This window comes from Pseudorca crassidens, chromosome 16 (genome assembly GCF_039906515.1).
Source record: "Pseudorca crassidens isolate mPseCra1 chromosome 16, mPseCra1.hap1, whole genome shotgun sequence".
Lineage (NCBI taxonomy): Eukaryota > Metazoa > Chordata > Mammalia > Artiodactyla > Delphinidae > Pseudorca > Pseudorca crassidens.
Genome location: NC_090311.1, coordinates 35211237 through 35233367, shown reverse-complemented (window position 1 = coordinate 35233367; position 22131 = coordinate 35211237). Strand labels below are relative to the sequence as shown.

Below are 22131 nucleotides of genomic sequence, written 5' to 3'. Positions count from 1 at the left end.
ATCATTAGTACTTGGGCTGTGTAAATTTCTTTGTTCAGCATCTGTAGAAATGGAAGCATCCCTCCTTGTCCCTAGGCTATGAGGCCAGATCTAGTTCCCAGAGACTCAGTATTCTTATTTCAAATGTGCTCTCTCTTGTTGCAGCTGTTGTCCTTCAAAGGGCAAAGGAGATGGGAAGGTGAACGCTCACCTCCCTGTCCTTCAGGGCTTCTTCTGAGACCAGGGTCCAGGCCGCAGTGAGGCTGAAGATGACATGTACACACACTCCATCATGGCTTCCCCAGGTCAGGCCAGCTTGCAGCACTGTCCATCAGTATGTAAGCAGAAAGCTTACCCCTCGAAGCCCTGTGTTTTCTCTCAGATCAGCACTCTAGAATCCCAGGTAGAATGGGGAAGTACTTCTTTAAATGCCACTAGGACGATTTGGTGTTTTGAAGTCAGAGGTGGGAGACTAAGCCTGCTCTTTGGCAAACAGGAGAGAATGTTTTTGTTTAATATTCCTTTTCCTTTTGTTGGTAAACTTTCTGCATCGTGACTTAGGGGAAATATCAGATTATGCAGACCTTTACAAAGAGGAATAAAAGGTTGTTTCTAACTCTCCTAGCTGTTTGATGATGACGATAGTGATGAGATGACCCCCTTCTCATAGTTAAACCACTGTATCCTACTCATTGCCTGGAAAATAGAAATCTTAAAGTTAGTTTAAATTGTTGCACTAAAAACATTTTGGTTTGAGACGGTCGTCAGAAGCTTATTGCCACTATAGAAGTTTTCAACCCTGGGATATAGGGAAGTTTTTAATTGCTGTCATCTATGCATGTTCACAGAGATATTCTCTAGGTCAGGAGCTGGCAAAATACAGCCCAAGGGCCAAATCTTGCTCACTGCCTGTTTCTTAAATAAAGTTTTATTGGAAAATAGCTAGCTACATCCATTTGTTTACATACTGTCTTTGGCAGCCTTTGCCCTATGTGGTCAGAGTTGCATGGTTGAGACAGATATCATATGGCCCACAAGGACTAAAATGTTCCCACCTGACTCATTACAGATGCAGTTCACTCTAGGTAATGCTCCCAAATTGTACAACCATATGATTGAGGATTTTCAAGGCCCATTAGAGATGATGTATCCCAAGTCTAAAGCATTTTTATAGATGGGCAGATCAGGGCTCGTGAAGTGACTTGCCAAGGGTCTTACTGTTTGCTGGTGATTTCTTTTTCCTTTTTTAAAAAAGGAAGATCTTTTATCCCAGAACTTTTTAAAAATTGTGATAAAATAAACATAACACAAATTTTACCATTCAACCATTTTTAAGTGTACAGTTCTGTGGCATTAAGTACATGCATATTGTTGTACTGCCATCACCACCATCAAGCTCCAGAACTTTTTCATCTTCCCGAACAGAAACTCTGTACCCATTAAACAATAACTTTTCGTTCCCATCGCTGCCCCCCACCAGCCCCAAGCCCCTGGCAACTCCCATTCTATTTTCTGTTTCTATGAATTTGACTACTCTAAGTACCTCCTATAAGTGGAAAAATATGATATTCATCCTTTGTGACTAGCTTATCCATAACTTTTTAATTGAAGGAACTATGCTTTACAGAAACAGGAAAATCCTAGCCTTCTCCCTGACTGACTCACCACTTGTCTTGGACCAGGGTAAGCTGATCAACTTTTCTTAATATCCGAGACTATACCCAGGTCACTCAGTTGAAGTTTTAAATGTTCATAAAACTCTACACTGCTGTGTACATCCTATTTCTTGACTTCATCTTGATGAGTAATTTAAGCCATGATTTTCATATTTTACACACTTACCACTTAGAGAGTAATCTTTTAAAATTCTTAGAGGAGGAGGAAGGGTACCTGGCAGGAAAGTTAGGTGACTGTTACCTCCATGTACATCCTAAAAGCAGATAAATTGTATGAAGGCATTTGTTATAAGTATTTGTTTCTCATCAGGCCTTAAATTATGTCCTATGTTTTCATTGTTTTGTCTAGGTATGAAATTCTTAAAATTAACTCAGCAAGCATTTGTTAGCTTACTATGTACAAAGTGCATTACTTATAGTGTCTCATATAATCCTCATAAAAATTCCTCTGAGGTATGTACTTTTAATTATATCCATTTAAGCAGTGAGAAAACTGAGGCAGGAAACAGTTCTTTGCCCTAGAACACAGAGTAGTACGAGATTGTACCAGAATTTGAACATGGGCAGTTGGCTGCGAAGTCAGAATTCGTTTATTTGCTTATACATTCCTTCATTCAACACATATTTAATGAGAGCCTATTATGTTTTAGACTTACTTTGGCCACGCCGTGCGGCCTGTGGGATCTTAACTCCGACCAGGGATCGAACCCACGTCCCCTGCAGTGGAAGTGCAGACCACCAGGGAAGTCCCATATTATGTTCTAGACTTGATTCAAGGGATACAGCAGTAATGATAAAGTCCTGGCCCTCATGGGGTGTATGCTCTGTTAACTGTTTTCTATACAGCCATCTTGTATTCTCATTCATCATCTAATCCAAGACGCTTTGATACTGGTGCTTTTTTCAGCTTCTCTTCAAGAAGATATCAAGGGCTTCCCTGGTGGCGCAGTGGTTGAGAGTCCGCCTGCCAATGCAGGGGACATGGGTTTCTGCCCCGGTCTGGGAGGATCCCACATGCCGCGGAGCGGCTGGGCCCGTGAGCCATGGCCGCTGAGCCTGCGCGTCCGGAGCCTGTGCTCCGCAACGGGAGAGGCCACAATAGTGAGAGGCCCGCATACCGCAAAAAAAAAAAAACAAAAACGAGGTTCTCTTGACTCTGGGTACAGTGTCCTTTCTTCTAAACCACGGCTACCTGTAAAGTTAGGACTTTTTCAATTCGTGTGCCTGCTTTTCTCTGATAGTTGAATGTCGATGTCACTAAGTTTCTATATTGCACTTGCGCCAATTGAATTTCATATCTTTTTTTTTGATAGAACATTTTTTCCCTAATTTTTCTATAGTCACTTCTAACTTAGAATTATCTACATTCAGATTTGATGGAATATTCTAAGTTCCTGCATTTGTGCATTTATGATCTTCAGGGATTTAATCTGACCTCTCAAAATAACAGTTGTGGCTCTGTGCTGATGTTTTAAACTATGGTAGCCCTGATGGAGTAAATCCAGTCTTTCCTTATAGTCTGTGCCTATTTTAGTTCCATTCTCTGTTCTTCCAGTATAACTGGAACTTGCCCCAGACAACTGTTGACATCACAGTGAGGAAACTACAGCTGTTTTTTTCTACCTCTCAAGGGAGAAAAGAAAATTTGGTTGGTTTGTCCCTTTAGCGTAATGTATCTAAAGCACTTTAAAATATTTATTAAGCTAGTTGCACAGTCTTCAGCAGACTAATCTTGTCTCTATTCCTAATGCTATTTATCTGTTCTCACTATTAGTAATTTGACTTCTCATTTTTTCTCTGGCTTTCTCATTTATTTTTCATATCCATAGCTTTTGGTATTTTGCCTTGCTGTCTTTGTAACTGGCAGAATCTTAAGCATGCAGGGCTAGTTTCTTGACCACCCATAGTACTTCTTTCAACTGGAGTTTTTGTCATTTGATTCTCTTTCATTTGACACTTTTTTAATAAATTTGGTATACTGCTCCATAATTGTTTCTTGTGGATAAGTCTCTACTCCCTGGTGTGACTTTAATTAGTAGTCCTGGAGGGCAGGGATTAACGTATCCTTTGTAAGGATCCCTCCAAGAAGAAATCCCCCCCAAAATACACAGAATGTCTTAGAGTGTGTGCAGTTATTCAGTTTTTCAGTCAATATTTATTTGAATGATTACTGTTTGCCATCCACTCTGCTAGGCATGCAGTCAAGTGATGGATTCACTGGGCTTATGTGCTAGCAGTTGGTTCAGACAAGTTAACCAGGTAATACAAGACAGTGTAACGTGGGACTTGAGAGAAGAAGGATGAGTTGTGCGCGCTCTCTCTCTCCCTCTCTCTCTCTCTCTCTCTCTCTCTCTCTCTCTATATATATATATATATATACACACACACACACACACACACACACACACGGCACTATATGTGTGTGTGTGTGTGTGTGTGTGTGTGTATATATATAGTGTATGTACATCAAGGAGGCGCCTCATCTACTTTGAGGTTTCTGAGAATGTGGCCTTTGAGATCATCAGATACCCAAAGAATAAATAAGGGTTGGGCAGATTTAGCAAGGGTGGGGAGGGGATTGGGATAGAATTGGGACAGGATGCTCATTTGAAAGAACAGCCATCTCTAGCGCTAGAGGGTAAAAGGTTCGTTATGACTGCAGCATGGAGTTCAATGGAGAGGCTGTAGAAGTGACAGGGATATGGGGTGGGCTTATTAAGTATTGGGGCTTTATCTTAAGAAAAAGGGTTTTTTTAAGTCAGGGAGCAGCATGATCAAATTTTCAGTTAGAAAGCGTCCTCTTCTCTGGCTGTGCTGTGGAGAGTGGTTTGGCAGGGAAGAGCTGTAGGGAGACAGTCTAAGAGTTCATTGAAGTAATGGGGATGGGTAGAAATGATGGTGATCTGAACCAGGGTAGGTTAAGTTAAAGGATTCAAGAGACATTTAGCAGAGACAGTCCTTGAGAATTATTGATTACAAGGGAGGGTTATGTTAAGAGAAAAAGACACATGGTCAAGGGTGATTGGAAGTCCTTCAGTTCTCTGTTCCTTCCCATTCCTCCATCATTGATTTTAGGCAGTCATAGATTTTGAGCTGTAATATCCATGGCCATAAAATAAATACATTCAGGCCCAGTAGGACACTTTAAATTTTAATATTTTCTAAAATCTCTGTAGGATGACTTTTAGATTACAGAGGGTAGTTTTATGTTAGAGATAGTCTATGTTAAAAGCTTAAATAGCATACTTAGGTATATAAAATAATTGACAATCATGGAAAAGTCATTTAATATTTCAGGGAAATGTAAAGATGTAACTCTTTTAAAATGTTATGCTATTAAACATCTGTTCATCGATGATGTATTTATTAGGCAAGGAAGGAATGTGAACTTTTCAGTACAGAATTACCCATCCATGGCCTAGCCTTAACTGAAATAAAACTCTAGACATAAAGTATAAAGTAATGAAAACATTTGTTAGGTACGCAGATAGCTCCAAGTAGTTCCAAGGGTTGTCAAGAGCCAATTGTGGTTTCCTGGAAGAATCTGGATCAATGATCAAATGAAACAAGCTATCACTGTGGGATTTTGCTGCTTTGATGGGAAATCACCACTGGCCAGTTCACTGCTAAGTACTCTGTAGTCGCCATTTCCCTCCCTCCCTTCATTTATTCTTCCCTCCCTTTGTTCCTTTATTTCCTTGTAAGTTAATCTTTTTCTTACCTAACCCCTCTTAACTTCTTGGGTTTGAGAAGTTCTCTTAAGACGTGTAAATAATATGGAACTGGTACCTTTGTTTTGGTCTTGGCTTTACCAAAATGAACTCTGTGATTATGAATTTGTCACTTCTCAGGATCTTGGTTTCTACATCTGTAAAATGAGACAGCTCAAGTAGATTAGTGATAAGGGGACTCTCAGCTGTGATCTTTTACCTGCCTTTTCTCTTTCCTGGTCCTGTATATCTAGTTGCTCCCAGGCCTTTGTTTACTTGAGGGTCCCACTGGTTTTTGAGATTTGTTATCAAAGCCACCCCCTCATACTGAGGCTTCTATGGTTTGTTCCAGTCCCCACAGTCAGAACCAAGGGACTAAGGGGTGAGCTACTGGAAAGTAGAAAGCAGTCGTAAGGGAGGAGATGCCACACAGCAGCTAAAAGTCCTATGTTTAAATCCTCAGAACTTACACGAGTCAGGAAACTGGCCCCTTCTTAACATTCCCTCTCGCCATTTTTTTTGTTATTTTTTTAACCAGACACGTTTGAGGTTTTGTTTTTTCTTTTTTGTGTGTGCGCATTTTTTTTCTTGGAATGGGCAGGGTGGGGTGGTAGCTGAAGAGGGGAAAGGAGAAACTACTGAACACTTTACTACAAACCATGCTGCCTCAGGACACGAAGCACAGATTTTCTTACAAAGGCTGTCATTCTCTCCCCGCTTCCAGGTCCACCATTTGCAGTTTCATTATGGCAACCCCGCCTCCATGTCTATCTTCAGGTACTGCTCTGTAGCATATTTCTGACCCCTCCCTCCATTACTAATGTAAGTCCTCCTTATATCCATCTCAAGCTCATCTCCTCAGGGAATGCTGATTAACCCCACTTAGTGTTGATCACCAATAACACTTAAGCCCCCTGGACTTCATTAAGTGTTATTCTTTAAAAATACATTTAAAATAGCTTCAGATGTAAATTAGGAAAATAAGTCATAATGTATATGTTGTAGTTTATACAGTGAAATCTTCCATTACATATATTTTTTTAATATCTATTTTATATATTTATTTGGTTGTGCCAGGTCCTAGATGCGGCAGGTGGGTTTCTTAGTTGCGGCATGCATGTGGGATCTAGTTCCCTGACCAGGGATCGAACCCAGGCCCCCTGCGTTGGGATCGCGGAGTCTTAACCACTGCGCCACAAGGGAAGTCCCCCATTACATATTTTAAATATACTAGAAATAGGGTGACTTTTCACATATTGATATGTTTAGTTAGTTTCCAAGATGAAAGATCTGGAGAGGAATCCTGCAACTATAAAGTCATTTTATCGGACTTGTTTTCTTTGCTCATTGTGATTGCCAGGACTTGCTGAAGTTGGTCCCAGCTTGGAAATTGGCATGTATACTTTTGCACAATGGTTCTTATAAGGACTATGAAAATGTGGTCATTGAAAACTGTTTCAGAAAATGTATTGCTCCTGCTATGATGTTAAAAATGGTAATTTTTAAAGGTTATGTCCACTCTACCTAAGTTTAATTATTAATTGGATGATTTTTAAAGCTGTCTTGTCTACTTCTTGGTGTATTTTAAATTTGAAATGGATGTTTGAACACTTGCACCCTGCTCGACCAGTGAGTGGTCAGTGGGTTCCTTGGTTTGCCACTAGAGCCATCTCCACTCTGGTATTACTAAGGTGACTCATGTCGTTTGGAGGTAAGGCAAATACTTTGCACTAATTTCCCCCCATCCCTTCTCCATTACTGTCAGCTCCCTAGCCATCACTGCCCTCACTTCTCCAGAGGCAAAGATGATGTAATTGCAGCATCTTTTCCTCTTTCTAATACACAAGATTGAAAGTTGCCCTTGGCAGATACCCTTTGGGGTGTTCTTTTGAACTTTTGTTTACTGGTGTACACCATGCTGATTTGCCTGCTATTTTAGGATTACTGGATTGCAGTCTTCTAAGCAACAAAGAACCAAGTCTAATTTATGTTTAGCAAAATACTGGTTGTAGTAGAAATTTGTAAGTTTGTGGAATGCAGTATATTAGGATTGAATGACTTTGAGGAATCCTTTAATGTATGCTTTTGAATAAATTTTTTGCGCTTGTAGTTCTTAAAGTCCACTAGAAAGAGAACTGGGGTTGGTTGGTTGGTTTGTTTTGAACCTTGCAAGCAGTAAGAACTCTTCACCTTTCCACGAACACCCCCCACCCCCATCGTTCTCCCTTGCTTCCAGTTGTCCTTGATCCTGATCTCCAGACACCACGCCCAGTAACAAGTTCCTTAGTGGTTCTTAAATAGGGTGCAAATCAAGCGGCCTTCGTCCCCACCGCGGCCCACGTGGGGCTAGTTTGGGGAAGACGCAGCTGAGTAGACAATTTCGCAGGGTGACTCATTCTCAGCACCGACCATCGCTTGTAAACCCGCCAGGGAAAATATGCCAGACATTGTTATGATGAAAACAACTGGGAGGGGTCGGTGGTGAGGAGAAGAAGAACTGAGATAAAATTTGGTCAAATCTACCGTCGCCCTGGAAGCCGGGCGGCGAGGCGGCCGGGGCGGCCGGGGTACCTGCGAGGAGCTCGGGCGGGCGGGCGTGGCCTGCGGGCGTGGCGGCGGGGGGCGTGGAGGGGGCGGGGCCGGCCGGCGGCTCCGGCGGTTGGAAGGGGGTGGAGTTGCCCTTGGAGGCGGCACCGGCCCTGGGCCCGAGGCCCGCCGCGCCCTATCGGGCCCGAGTCGAGTGGCCCCGCGGAGCCGGCGCGCTCCCGCCTGCAGGGGGAGGGCGGACGGGGCGCGGGGACCGGCCAGGCCGCGGCAGGCGCTGTTTCTCTTTCACTTTCCTTCCTTCTGAGGCCGGCGCGCTGGCGGCGAGGAGCGGCGGTGGCGGCAGCCGCGGGGTAGGTACCCGGCTGGCTGGAGAGCGGCCGAAGGGCCGGAACTCGGCCGCCCCTGCGCTCCCCGCCCAAGTTTGCGCCGGGAGCCGGAGCGGCACCTCCAAGCACCTGCCGCGGCAGGCCCCGTCTGGAGCCGGGAGAGCTCTTCGGGGGGCGGGGATGGGGGTGGCCTGCCGGGGTCTGGGGGCTTTGAGGTCGCGCCTTACGGTCGGGGGCGGAGAGGGTGGCGGGCGCACGGCCCTGGGAGAGGCGGCGCGTCCTCCCAGGCGCAGCCCCGGCCCGGCCCGAGCGGCGCGTCCGCCGGGCCCTGGCCCGCGCACCTGCCAGGCGGGCGGGGAGGCTTGTGCTGGGACCGCCTAGGGCAGTGCTACCGGGTCCTGCCGGAGGACGAGGAAAAGTTCCCTCCTGCCCCCGCCCCGTCACTGCAAGTACTTGCTTCCTTTAACCTTCTTGGTGACAGGGCTCTATGGCTTAAGATCACAATCCCACCCCGGGGTCGGGACTCTGCATGTCCGGTTTCAGAGGACTTTGTCTGACTTTGGAGCTTCGTAGCAAACCTGTGAGAAAGGCAGGGCCGTTAATCCCAGTATATAGAGGAGGAGGCCGAGATCCAGGCACGGATAATAAGTGCCTTGCTGCAGGTCATACAGGGGCTCAGGACCAGAACCCAGACCCCCTGTCTGATAATTACGCTCTCTTTCTGTTACACCCTCGACACAATTTCCTGAGCGGATAGGATGATTACTTGCAGAACCTATTCCGTGCATATTCTCAGTGGCGATGTGTCTGTCGATGCAAGATGGAACGATACCTTTTACCTCTCCGGTTGCTTTATATTTAACTTATGAGTTAATAGCTGAGATAGAAAAGTTTTTGTTTATAGAATTAACTTGGGAAATCCACACCTTTTTTTCATGTTGTGTCCTCTAAGAGGACACGTTTGTTGTAAGAAACCTTTAAAACTTTTTAAAGTAACCATATGGACAAGCCATCCTAGACGTTTCTGGAAAAAAAAAAAGTTAAAAAAATTAATGACATTCAGTTTTTACAATGTGCTAGCTATATGTACGTTGTCTCATTTAATCGTCACAACTGTAGGAGGCTGGCATTCTTGTTTTCATTTTACAGTTTAAAAAACCGTCAGACTTAGAGACGATAAGTAACATTGCCCAGGTTATACATTTACTAAATGTGACTGGTGTCTGTTTAAGATTTTGCAGTCTAATAGAGGAGATTAAGAATGAATGTAGCTGTAAATAAAAATAGAAGGAAAATGTAACAGGAGAGAAATAAGGGTAAAAAAAACCGGGGAGATTACACTGAGGATAGCTTTGGAAAAGGGTTTGAAGAATAGGTAGGCTCTAGATAGGGGAGCAGAAGAGCTCTTTGGATGGAGGGCATAGGACCTGCAGAATGGACTATGGAAAGAACCATCCTTTCAGTTTTCCTGAGCTTTGAATGATATGTTAAGGTCAGCCTGTGGAGGGTCTTATACGACAAGCTGAGAAATTTAAAGGTTTCTCTGTTACAGAGTAAAGAGGAGACACTGACATTCTTTGAGAAGAGGATCCAAATGTGATAGAATAAACTTGGTAGAACATAAGTTGGGCTGCAGGTGGAGAGGTAATATTTGAGTAGGATGGCTGTGGATGGAATGGAAAAGGACATCCATTTGATTTGATTACCGACTAGGTGTGGAGTACAGAATGGAAATAGGGAGCATTTTGTTAGGGAGGATAATGGCTTCAATTTTGAATCTTTTAGCTTGTGTTGGCAGGAACTCCTAATAGAGCAGTCAAGCAGATAGTTAAAATGCATTACTCAAGAGGTAAAGATATCAAAACCAGAGTTAATAGCCTCAGGTGTCATTTGTATAGATATGATAGTTGAGGCCTCAGGATTGGATGAATTTGTTATTATTCTGACTTAATCATAGCAGGTTTACAAATTAATGTTACAGTGAGGGAAATGTTCTATTCACCTGTTCACCCAGTTTGGAACATGTAATACTTGTTGCTAATACATTGGTGTTAATACAGTACGGGTAATTTGACACCTTTTTCTCTCGTCTTTTTAAAATTACTGTGGAAGAAGATATGGGAAAGCAGAACCACCAAAAGGAGTGATGACCAGCGATCTCATGAGAAGTCTGGATGTTAGTTCTCATGCCTCAGGACATCCAGTTGGGAACTCCACAGCAGCTCCTGGGATCAGACTTTCATCCACTTAATACCCCTGTTTGCCTGAACTACTAGAGCCAGTCCTAGCTAACCACGAATGGCTACCCAGAGGAAACACTTGGTGAAAGATTTCAATCCTTACATCACTTGCTATATCTGTAAAGGGTATCTGATCAAGCCAACTACAGTGACGGAATGCCTCCATACCTGTAAGTGTTCTTTATTTTGTCATCTACCTATCAGAAGTTTTGGGTTACACTTCTTCTTTTAAAACTACCACATTTTGGGGGTTTTCCTCTAGATTTTAACTTTTAAAACAATGAGTATTCTGAGAATTAACTTTGAATTTATTTTCAGAATTGAATTTCTCACTGGGATACCAGTGGTATGAATTTTTTCTTGTTTCTTTTTTAGATTGTTATAGTTCACTTTTATCTGATTTTAAAATGTTCTGAAAATCATAAGCAGTTATTGGTTAAACTATAACAGTTTTTTTTACGTGAACTATTTCAGGTTTTCGCTTTTTAAAAATTTTACTGAAAGAATTAATATGCTCAGAGATTTTTTTAGGATCTGCATACTTTAATTCATTGTGGGTTTTTTAACATCACTTTACTGAGGTATGGTTGACGTAAAAAAGCTGTACGTGTTTAATGTGTATAACTTGATGAGTTTAGAGATAAGTATATACACATGAAACCATCACCCACATCAATGCCATAAACCTTATCCATCACCTCCAAAAGTTTTCTCTCACCCTCGTTTATTATTATTATTATTGTGATAAGAACACAATGTAAAATCTACCCTCCTAGCAAATTTTTAAGTGTACAACACAGTATTGTTAACCGTGGGCACTATGCTGTACAGTAGATCTCTAGGACTTACTCATCTTGTATAACTGAAACTGTACCCTTTGACCAATGACCAACAGCCTCAGCATCCCCTGGGAACTTGTTAGAAATGCAGATTATCAGGACTCCCCCCAGAATTACTGAAGCACTCTGGGAGGAGGCCCAGACATCTGTGTTTAACAATCCCTCCAGGTGATTCTGAAGCACGCACAAGTTTGAGAATCACTGTTCTAATGAATGATCATATCTGTGGAACTCCTGACAAGTTTCTTTTTCACCTGTCCTATCAGTAGAGAGACATTTTTGTAGCCACTTAGGCCAGTATTTCACCTATTTTTTGTGTTTTTGCCAATATGAATTTATTTTCCTATTTCAATGAAGGTAATTCCAGTACGTTCTAGTTTAATGCCTGTTATGTGCACCAAAGTAGATACTGTATATACTTGATTTCATTTTAGCTTTACAGTAACCTTGGAGCAGTTTGGAGGGGATGTGGGGAGACAGACAGAGTATAGAGATTATCTTCACTTGTGGGTGTGGAAGCTTAAGAGCTAAGTCACTTGCCCAGTCCCGCAGCTTATGAGTAGGAGACCTGTATTCAGCTCCAAAGCCCATGCTCTTTCTAAGATAACCTGGGACATTTTTTTAATCCCCCCTTCAGCTATTCTCCCTCTGCTTAACCTACATACTATTATACCGGTAGTTTTAAACAGGGTTGCAAAAAAAAGAATCACCTGTTAGTTGTTAAAATGGCAGATTTTATAAATATTTTACCACAAAAAAAAAGTCACCTAGGATGTTGTTTAAACATAAACTTTTTCACACCTCCACCTGGAGAGATTGGTGGGTGTTGTGATGAGGTCTGGACATGTGTATTTTGGCAAACCTCTCCAAGTGATGTTGATGTATACTTTTTGGAGGTATTACTGGGCCCATGCTGTTCAGTTACCAGTTAACTATGAACTATCTTGAAATGCTCATTTACTGTTGCACTGTATCATTATCTAACTTGAACAGTTATCAGTTAAACATCATCAAACATATTTATTGAATGCCTACCGTGTGCCAGGCACCATTCTAGACACAGAGAATAGCAGCAGTGAACAAGGTAGTCAAAAATCTCTGCTCTCAAGAAAGGGGAAAACCAATAATAAACATATGCCACGTTAGATTGTGTTAAATGCTATGAAGAACAAAGAAGGATTGTAGATAGGAGAGTTGGGGTCATTTTATATAGTGTGTCAGGGTTGGCCTCTTTGATGTGATGACATTTGGACAGAAACCTGAAGGGATTGAACTCTGGATATATGGGAAGAGCGTTCCGGGCAGAGGGAAAAGCAAGTACACGGCCTTGAGGTGGGAATGCCCTTGGCAAGTTTAAGGAACAGCTAATCAGTGACAAGGCTATTGCTGCAGGTCAGCTGAAAGATTATGGGGCCTTCAGCCAGGATAATGAGGTGTGAGATGGAGGCAGGGAAGAGTGATTGACTGTGGATGTATTTTGGAGGAAGAACCAGTAGGACGTGGCTACTCTAGAGTGGGGACTGTCTTATACTTTCCTATTTCCCACTACACGAAGCATGGCACCTGGACATGGTCCACAATCTGTTTTGTTTTGCTTCTTCTGACATTAGTGCATTGTTTTTATAATTGGATTTGTCCGGCAAAACCTGCCAGTTCTGTTTGGCAGATGCGAAGAAAGCACAAATTCTCCAGTTTTTATCTATATAATACAGATTTTATATCTGTTCTTCTGAAAGAAAATTTTCTTTGGGACATAATGAAATCCCAGTTTAAATGTTATTTTTTTTAATATAAATTTATTTATTTATTTATTTATTTTGGCTGCGTTGGGTCTTCGTTGCTGCGCGCGGGCTTTCTCTAGATGTGGCGAGCGGGAGCTACTGTTCATTGTGGTGCGCGGGCTTCTCATTGCAGTGGCTTCTCATGTTGCGGAGCACGGGCTCTAGGCACGTGGGCTTCAGTAGTTGTGGCACGCAGGCTCGGTAGTTGTGGCTCGCAGACTCCAGAGTGCAGGCTCAGTAGTTGGTGGCGCACGGGCTTAGTTGCTCCACGGCATGTGGGATCTTCCCGGACCAGGGCTTGAACACGTGTCCCCTGCAATGGGGTGGATTCTCAACCACTGCGCCACCACGGAATTTCCTAAATGTTACTTTTTTGAAGGAAAAACAAAAGATTCTAGAAGTATAAACAATAAGTTTATAAGCAAGGGTTATGTTTATGTTTGCAACAGCAATTTAATTAAGGTCTAAAGGGATAGGTGACCGTTTAACAGCTCTTATCATTCTGGCCTGAAAAATCCCTTGGCAGTCAGCAAGCCCCTTTACTGAGAGAGAATGAACATGGCAGAATTGTGATTAAAAGACACAAATATGGCCTCTTTCATCCACAGAGAACACAGAACAGTAGAGTAAATGATGGTGGAGTCAGGCACTCAACCCAGTGTCTTAGGAGACCTGAGGATTCTGTAGTGCTAAGCTTTATGCACTTTCTGGTCCTTGGATTTCTATATATTTCTTGGTTCATATTCATACTGGGGCTTATAGGCAAAAGCTATCCCACTTGCAAAATATCCCCCTATTTGTATTGATAAAATAAATAGTACTGTAAAGCATGTTCCTTAATCATTGGTTGGCTCTATGATGTTACCTGGTTTTCTTAGGTATAAGGTGGGACAGATATATGTGGTACAATGATTTGGGATCAGTATAGATCCCAAATAGAGAACATGGCCCAATAGAGAAGATGGCCAAATGGGACAGCAGGAGAGTGAGAAGTGTTAAGTGACAATGAGGTACCCCCAGATAGTTTTCATCTTGACTTTGGCATATAAAAAATATCTTATTAAAATAACTTTGTACATAAACTATAATTTTATGATACTATAAGTAAAGAATGGGTAAACAGTAGTTCTTATTATGGAAACTCACAATAAAAGAGAAAGATTTTGTTCTTACTATTCGAGTTTGACATGTGTAAATGGAGCTTTATTATTGGTGAGCAGAAGCAGCCTTTAGGACCAGTCCCTTCAGAACTCTGGTTCTATTCTGAAGGAATAGTAGTCAAGTTAGGGAATGTATAAAACATCAATAAATTTGGATGCTGTTAAGTGTGATGAAAATGAGGAAACAGAATGATGTAATAGCAGATATATGTCAGGATGTTGCAGCAGAATGAATGCCAGAGAGGGAACCAAAGAGTGTTTTCTGCAATTCCTGAAGCCATGGGCCCAAGGCCTTCTCAGGCGGGGACATACACGCTTGGGCCTGGCTGCAGTGGAGGTGCTTTGGGGTGGGAGGTGTAGGGATCATGAGTGGCTCTCCCTGCTTTGATATGGATAAACGGAGTTCCTTTACTCTTTCAGATTACTCTGCACATGCATCTCGACTCTTTCTCTCTCCTCGAATCAGTTTGTTGATCCCTGTTCTCCCATTAAGAAATTCGGGAGCTAACACTGCCTGGCTTCCCTGTGGATGTAGAAACAAGGGCCAAAATGACAGCAGACTGTCTGACTGCAGCAGCCCTTGGTGTCCTTAGCACTCAGCTCTGTGGAAGACAGAGAAAGGGGCAAGGCAGTCAGAAGGAAGGGGGAGGCAGAGATGGCAGCGCGGAATGTCCCACACTTCTGACAAGGAGTCGCAAAAAAAAAAAAAAAGGGGGCTTATAAAAGCCCCATCTTTAAGTAGGCTCATACCTCAACTACTAATACCAGCTCCCTTCAGCAGACCAAGGACATTTGATAAAAGGATAATAAAACTTTAAAATGAGGTAAAATTTTAAAATACAGATGAGTTTTCCCTTTAAATGATCCCTTAATGCTAGATGAACTAAATCCACATGTCTATGAGGTAATTTTAACAACCTAACAAACGTGCGGTTTGTTAAGTTACATGTGGTTACATGTCTGTGAGGTAATTTTTACAACCTAACAAACCTAAGGAAATAAATGTGTTCACACAAATAATTATTGAATTCTCTAAAATAAAGAATTAGATGTCAGGCACTTTGCTAGCCCGTGGAGTAGCATGGTAAATAAGATAAATTTGGAACTTAAACTCTGCTGCAAAACTCATAAGCCAAGAAGAAATTTCTACAGGTGTATTTGGATCTATTTTTTTCTATTCTATATGAACTCACTTCCTCTGAGACTTCAACTGCCTATGCTCATGTCTCCCAAATCTTTATTCTAAGCATCAGAATCCCACTGGATGTCCACTTAGATGTCCTGAAGCCTCGTGGAACTTAACATTACCTAAAAGTGAATGACTGGGATGCCAACATTCAGTTGTCCAAGCAAGAAATATGCTCCATGCTTGACTCTCTTTACCCTCACTAACAAAACAGGGGCAAAGTTCTGTCTGGTCTCTCTCTGTAATCTCTCTTGAATCTGTCCCTTCACTCTCATCCTCTGTGACCTTTCTCACTCAGGTCCTCATTCCTTCTCACCAAAGTCCCTGCAGCCCACTTCTAAGCTGTGTCAGTGGTGATCATTTACAAGGGCTTACTGTCTTCATCGCTCAAGCTTCAGCCAACCCAAAATTTCCTAAAGGTACTCTACTGCCCTCAGGATAAATTAAAGCTACGCAGCTGTGACTGATTTCTGCCCTCTCCCTCCCCCCACCACCTGACACACACTGCACACACATGGTTCAGCTGCTTGCTCTGCTTGGAATGTCTCCTGTATGCCTGGCTAGCAGCCGCCCATCCTTTAAAGCTCATCTACTCCAACATATGCCACCTGTCTACTCCCATAGGCCGATTTAGCTTAAGTGTATCCTTAGTACCTGGTACTTGAGTGTTCAGTAAAAGCTGAAATGAATAAATAAATGGTCAATCAGTTGATTAGTTTGTGTGTTTTTCCTTTCCAAGATTCAAATGCAGTGAAAGGTACCTTGAAAGGCATGTAGATAGTGTGGGTTAGGAACTACGGATTTTGAAAAACTGTCTTCTGAAATATAGGTGGGAGCTTTGTGGGTCATGGGTAGGGAGAGGGAGAGACGCAGGATTGGGGAGTAGAGATCGGTGGTTCTAAATTAAGGGATGCTCTATCTCTTGCACCAGGGTCCTGAGAAATTTTTGAGGTTGCTTAGAGTGTGTTTGCTGGCGGTTGTATAGGTTGTTGACTTAAAATGAAAGACTTTTCACTTAAACTAAGAACAAAGGAGCTTTGTTCCAGCAGCTAAAATGTGCAGAACACAGTGCACTGGTTCTTAACTCTTTTGTGGCTGGAGGCCTCTTTAAGAATCTGATGATTCTTTCCTCAGAAAAAAGGGAAGTTTATAGACATGGAATTCTGTGGTACAGGAAAAGAAAGCTTTCTTCTTTCTGCCTTTTCAGAAATTATGGTGGTAGTCCCTTAACTAAGATGAATTCTTTGGAAAAACATTGTTGTATTTAGTTTTCAATTTATGTAAAGAAGAAGGGTTAATTGATAATTAAATAGAATTGATGTGACAGTTAAGGGACTTGGTAATTTTATGTAGCACTGTGTAAGAATGAAGGAATAATTTAATCATAAGATGGTAAAATTTAAGTTCTACCATCATTTATTGTTTTTTGAACAAGTATCATAAATACACAAGTATTTAATTAAGGTACAGAGAACTCTTGATATGTTGATACTGAGTGTTTAAAAATCTTATGCCACATATACTTGCTGTTCAAAGTGCAGTCTCCACACCAGCAGCATCATCACCTGGGAGCTTGTTAGAATACACATTCTCAGGCCTTACCACAGACCTACTGAATCCGGATATCTGGGGAGAGGGCCGGAAATTTGTGTAATAGCAAGCCCTTCAGGTGATTTTGTGATTCACTAAAGTCTGAGAAGCACGCTCTGGACCAGACATTAATAATAACCAGCACCTCTAGAAGTAGGCAGTTTGTACTTTTAATCATACAGTACTTGAAGTAAATGCTAATAAAATTAAGATAATGGCTGTTATTTATTGAATGTTATATTGGGGGTCATGGGCTTTATACATGCATTGCCTTATTTAATCTTCCCAAGAACCCTTCTAGTTAAGTCAGTCAGCAAATGTTTATTAGCACCTACCTTGTGCCAGTGATTACTCTAGGCAGTGGGAAGACAGCAATAAACAATACAGATATAGTCTGTCCTCCTAAATTTATGTTTCAATAGAACAGACAGACAAAAAGCAAGTGAATGATGTAATTTTAGATTCTATGTATAACACATGCTATGAAGAAAAATAAGACAGAATAAGGTCTTGCTTGGAAGTTACCATCTGAGCAGAGAGCGTAAGGAATAGGAAGGAGCAAGCTATGAAAAGTTCGAGGGAAGAGTATTTCAGATTGGCATGCTAGTGTTTTTCACAGAGACAAAACTCAGAAAGGTTAAGTAACACAGCTAATAAGTGCTAGAGCTAGGTTCCTATTCCGGTCTGACTCAGGTACCTCTTCATAATAAATTGGGATATTTGCTAATTTTATTTTTTCTTCTTTCTGCTAGTCTACATTTTCTAAAATTTCTTTAAGCAGCATGTGAATTTTCAAAATATATGTAGTAAGCCTCTTCTATGTTTTCATGACTGTATACCTGTCATTATGTACCCAATCAGGATCTGAATTTATTAATAATTCTGAGTGATAGCCATTATAATGAAGAAGAGATATCAATTGAACTTTCCAAGAATGTATTCTTTATAAAATTTGATTTTTAGAGTCAAGACTTACTTGTTTTTAGAGTAATAATCAAAGGCCTAGATAGGAACTGTACTTAAACCTAAATAGAAACCGTACTGGAAACTGTACTTTCAGTAGGTGCAAATATAATGTTCTAGGGTTGTGGTAGAAATGAGGTCACTGGTATAACTGATGTTACATATTTCAAACAATATTTTGGCAGAAACTAGTCATTCATGAAAATGATTATAGTGTTCATTTTGATGATTCTTTTTAAATAGGAAAGAATAATTATAGGCCTTAAACAATCTTGGTGTCATCTATTATTGGTAATAATGTTAAGAAGAATTATATCAGATATATGGTTCTTTTAGCTTTTGAAACTATGCATTAGGTAGTAAAGAATGTTTGAAAAGTTGAGCAAAGATTCATAGTGGACACTGAAAGACAAAACTAGGGTATAACAAATAAGTTGTCTTCTGTATTGGTTTCTGAGAATAAATTATATCAAGGTCAGGATGAGTTGGAACTAATACCAGTGATGGATTGAGAGAAAAATATGTAACCTAAAAACCAAATGTATTCAGAGTTAGAAATCGTGGTCGCTGTACAGGTATGTTTAAGAGTCTAGCACAAAGGTTGAGTGTAAACATTATGAACAAGTAGAGTCCAACCAGTGTAGAGGAGGCAGAAGATAATTTCTGTTTGGGTACTTTGACGATCTATCATATCTCCTGGTGTTGTATAACATACTGGGTTTTGCCAGACTTGTGTGTATATATATATCAGAAATTCAGAAACCAGTGAACAAAGCTATATTCTCTCAGAATGCTCAACTGCTGACATTACTCGGTTAACAGAAAATGATCATTTTATTTTAGAAAATTATGTAGCTTATATTGAATTAACTCATTTTAATTGTCAAGAAAATTACTAGTGAATTCAGAATCTCTTCCCTTGCCTTAGTTGAAAATCTAGGCTGATTTCTGACTTGACTACAGTAGTTCACCTGTAAGTCCTAAAATCGTGGCTCTCTCTTCTATTCCTAACCCTTGTGTCCTCATTTATTCCACAAATATTTACTGAGCACCTCCTCCTCCAGGTACTATTCTGGGCACCTGGGACACATCAGGCAACATAGTAGGCGGTAAGTCAGAGTGTATAAATGACGGTACGCTCTGGTGGTAAATGCTACAGAAAAAGGGAAGGTCAGGCTGGGTACAGGGAATTGGGCAATCAGTGAGAGGGTATGACCACTTAAAGGAAGCCTGTGCTCAGGGTAGGCATCATCAGGAAGGTGGCAGTTGAACAGATTTAAGAAGGTAAAGGAGTTGGCTGATCACATACCTGATCCCAGCCAGTTGGGAGGGAGTTGGACATATGAGTCTGGAGATGATCAGCATTTAGATCATATTTAATCAGTGAGAGCGCCAAGGGAGTGAGCATAGATGGAGAAGGGGTGATGGCCAAGGCTGAGCCCTGGGCGCTGAGGGGGAGGAGGCAGTGAGGTAGGAGGAAACAGAGTAGGTCCTGGGAGGCAAAGCAAACACATAGTGTCTAGGAGGAGGGACTGGCCGAGTCAGTTGTGTTGATAAGATGGGACTGAAAGGCCCAGGCTGAGCAGCGCAGGCACCATGGATAATCTCGCTGAGCACTTTCAGTGGAGTGGTAAGGAGTGGAAGTCTGGGTGGGTGTGAGAGGATGGAAATGTTTTAATTTCATTGTTTTGATAATTGTACAATGATTATGTAAGTCTTTCACCTTAATGAAGGTAAAGAAGGGGTGAAAAAAGAATGGGAAGAGAGGTATTAGAGAGTATAGGTAGCTCTGAAATGGAGTGATAGCTGACAAGGGAAGTAGGGTCAACAGAAGTTTGATTCTTTTTTTTAAAGATGGGGAAATAATATGTTTGAATGTTGATGGGAATCTTCAGCAGATAGCAGAAGACTGACACAGGCGAGAGAGAGAAGCAATGGAGCAATGTTCTCGGGTCGTTGGAAGAGGGTCTAGTGAACAGAGCAGAGATTGACACGTGAAAGTTCTAGAAACAGGCAAGACCACAAAATTTAGATGTTAGTGAGTGAGTAGGTATGGTGATATAAATTCTGTTTCCTTTTTTTTTCTTCTTTTGTTTTCAGTAGAACAGGAAGTGAGGTCATCAGTGGAGAGTGGAGATGGGGGAGGATAAGTGAGGGCTTGAGGAGAGAGGAGAAAAGGTATGAAGTATTGGTGAAGAGCATATGGAATTAGGGCATTGAGGGTGACTGCCTGGCAGATGAAGGACCCATTTTTGAGGGTCATGGTCATGAATTTAAGGTGAGAGACCAATCAGCATGATGCATGTTTTTCTCCCACAATGTTCAGCTGTAATCTTGCAGAGCAGAGTAAGCAGAGAGTTGGATTTAGCCAGGGTTAATAGTTTAACTGAGCAAGTATGACAGAAGAAGAGAAGGGAAGACGAGTTGAAGTAGAGCAAAGCTATTTAGAGTCTGTGTGAGGAAGTGATTATTCTGATTGGTCATGGAATTTATGTTGATAAGGAGGGGAATGAGATCATTATTGCACTCACTGACCTACTAGAGTCTGCCCTCACCCCAGAGTCCCACTTGACTCCATAAGCCTGTCTGTGGAAGGCCCTCCTGGACTTCGTGGTCTCCTGACCTGCTTGGTCTCAGGTTCCCCTAGTGTGCTGAAGCCCCAAGACTGTGTCCTGATCTTGTCCAACAAGCTCTGCCTTGCTGCCTGTCCCTCTGTCCTGGCAAAAACAAGAATAAAGCATTCTCCTCAGTAGAAAGTAATGCTATCCTTAGTGTTCTCCATGAAATTGCAACTCATGTAGGCCTTTGAAAGAACTGTGCCACGTGTAACGTAAGATGTTCATTAGTTCCTTATGTGAGTAAAACTAGGAGATACTGTCTCATGGAAGCAAATTACAGCTATTCTGAAAAAATTTAGAAATAATGTCAGTTTCACATGTAAATATGTATCAAAAGCAACAAACTGATATCTCTTCTCTCTGCAGATGCCCACAGTTTACTTATAAATTGTTAGTAGATAACAGGCAAATTTTTCAAAGGTGAACTGTATCAAATGAGTGTTATTAAGAAGGGCACATAAAGATAGTGATGTGCTTAAGGAAGGAGGGAAAAATATGCTTCTATGTTGACAGATAAAACCAACACACTCAGGTGATTTTAACGAAGTCAGCCTTTGATCACTTTTAATAAACAGAGCATTACTAATGAATGACATGACCAAGGACATGAGAGAAAAGACTGTTATTGTTTTATTATCAGTGATAGCAGAATTGGTGCTCAAGAAGAGAAATTTCTGTAGATCACTGTGTCATTAAAAGCTGGGAAGTTAGCTTTCTATGAGAGATGTGGGCGGACCATACATCCAAGATAGCAACAACAGATGGGCTTTGTACCTGTTGTGAAGAACCCGCTCCCCTCAAGAACTTGAAAATAAAAAAATAGGATAGCCTTTTAATAGTTAAACTGTGGAATCAATATAAAATGGTGCTTCAGAGCAGGTATATGCAAAGTGATCCGGAAGAGACACAACAGGGTTTCTCCTAGACCAGTGGGACTGTGCTAGAATTGTATTAAACATGTAAAGTTAAGGAAGGAGCATATAATGTGAAAGTGTTGGTCAATCTTGGACCCTCAACCCCAGAAAAAGAAGTATCATACATGCAAAGATAGGCAGTTCCCATTCAGGTGAAGCAGTGTGCCATAAATATCATACTTGAGTTGCAAGACTATCTCTAGGGTGAACATGGCTGCAGAGGGTTAATTACCAGTACATGATAGATACTTCAAGTTCCATTAGCAAGGTCATCTGTTATTTAAGACAGATGCGTCAAACTAATCATGGTCTGATGCCACTCAATATTTGGTTACTGATTTTGATGCATATGATTTTATGCTCATCCAGCAATCTAACTTACAGTGATAGCTCATATTTATTAAATATAAGTTACCACTCGCTTACACATTTTACATATATTATCTCATTTAATCCTCCTAAGAACCCTGTGAGGTAGATACCCTTATTATCTCCCTGTACAGAGAAGCACAAAGTAATTTGCCTAATGGCAGAACCTGGGATTCAGATCCAGCTCTCTGCCTCGAGATTATCTTTTATCTAGAACAACTGTGCCAAACTGC

The 22131-nt window shown here is 41.4% G+C and overlaps 1 protein-coding gene across 5 annotated transcripts in view; it reads left to right on the top strand.

Moving 5' to 3' along the window:
• Window positions 1–22131, top strand: part of PCGF5 (polycomb group ring finger 5) — a 114844-nt gene that overhangs the window by 40931 nt on the left and 51782 nt on the right. For 3 of the 5 annotated variants that reach the window (XM_067710024.1, XM_067710025.1, XM_067710021.1), the window contains exon 2: window positions 10354–10648. In XM_067710024.1, the coding sequence (XP_067566125.1) occupies window positions 10537–10648 (112 nt within the window). In that variant the 5' untranslated portion in view covers window positions 10354–10536. Of the gene's footprint in view, window positions 1–8109; window positions 8263–10350; window positions 10649–22131 lie in introns of those variants that run through there. The other 2 variants (XM_067710022.1, XM_067710023.1) reach the window with 2 other exon arrangements.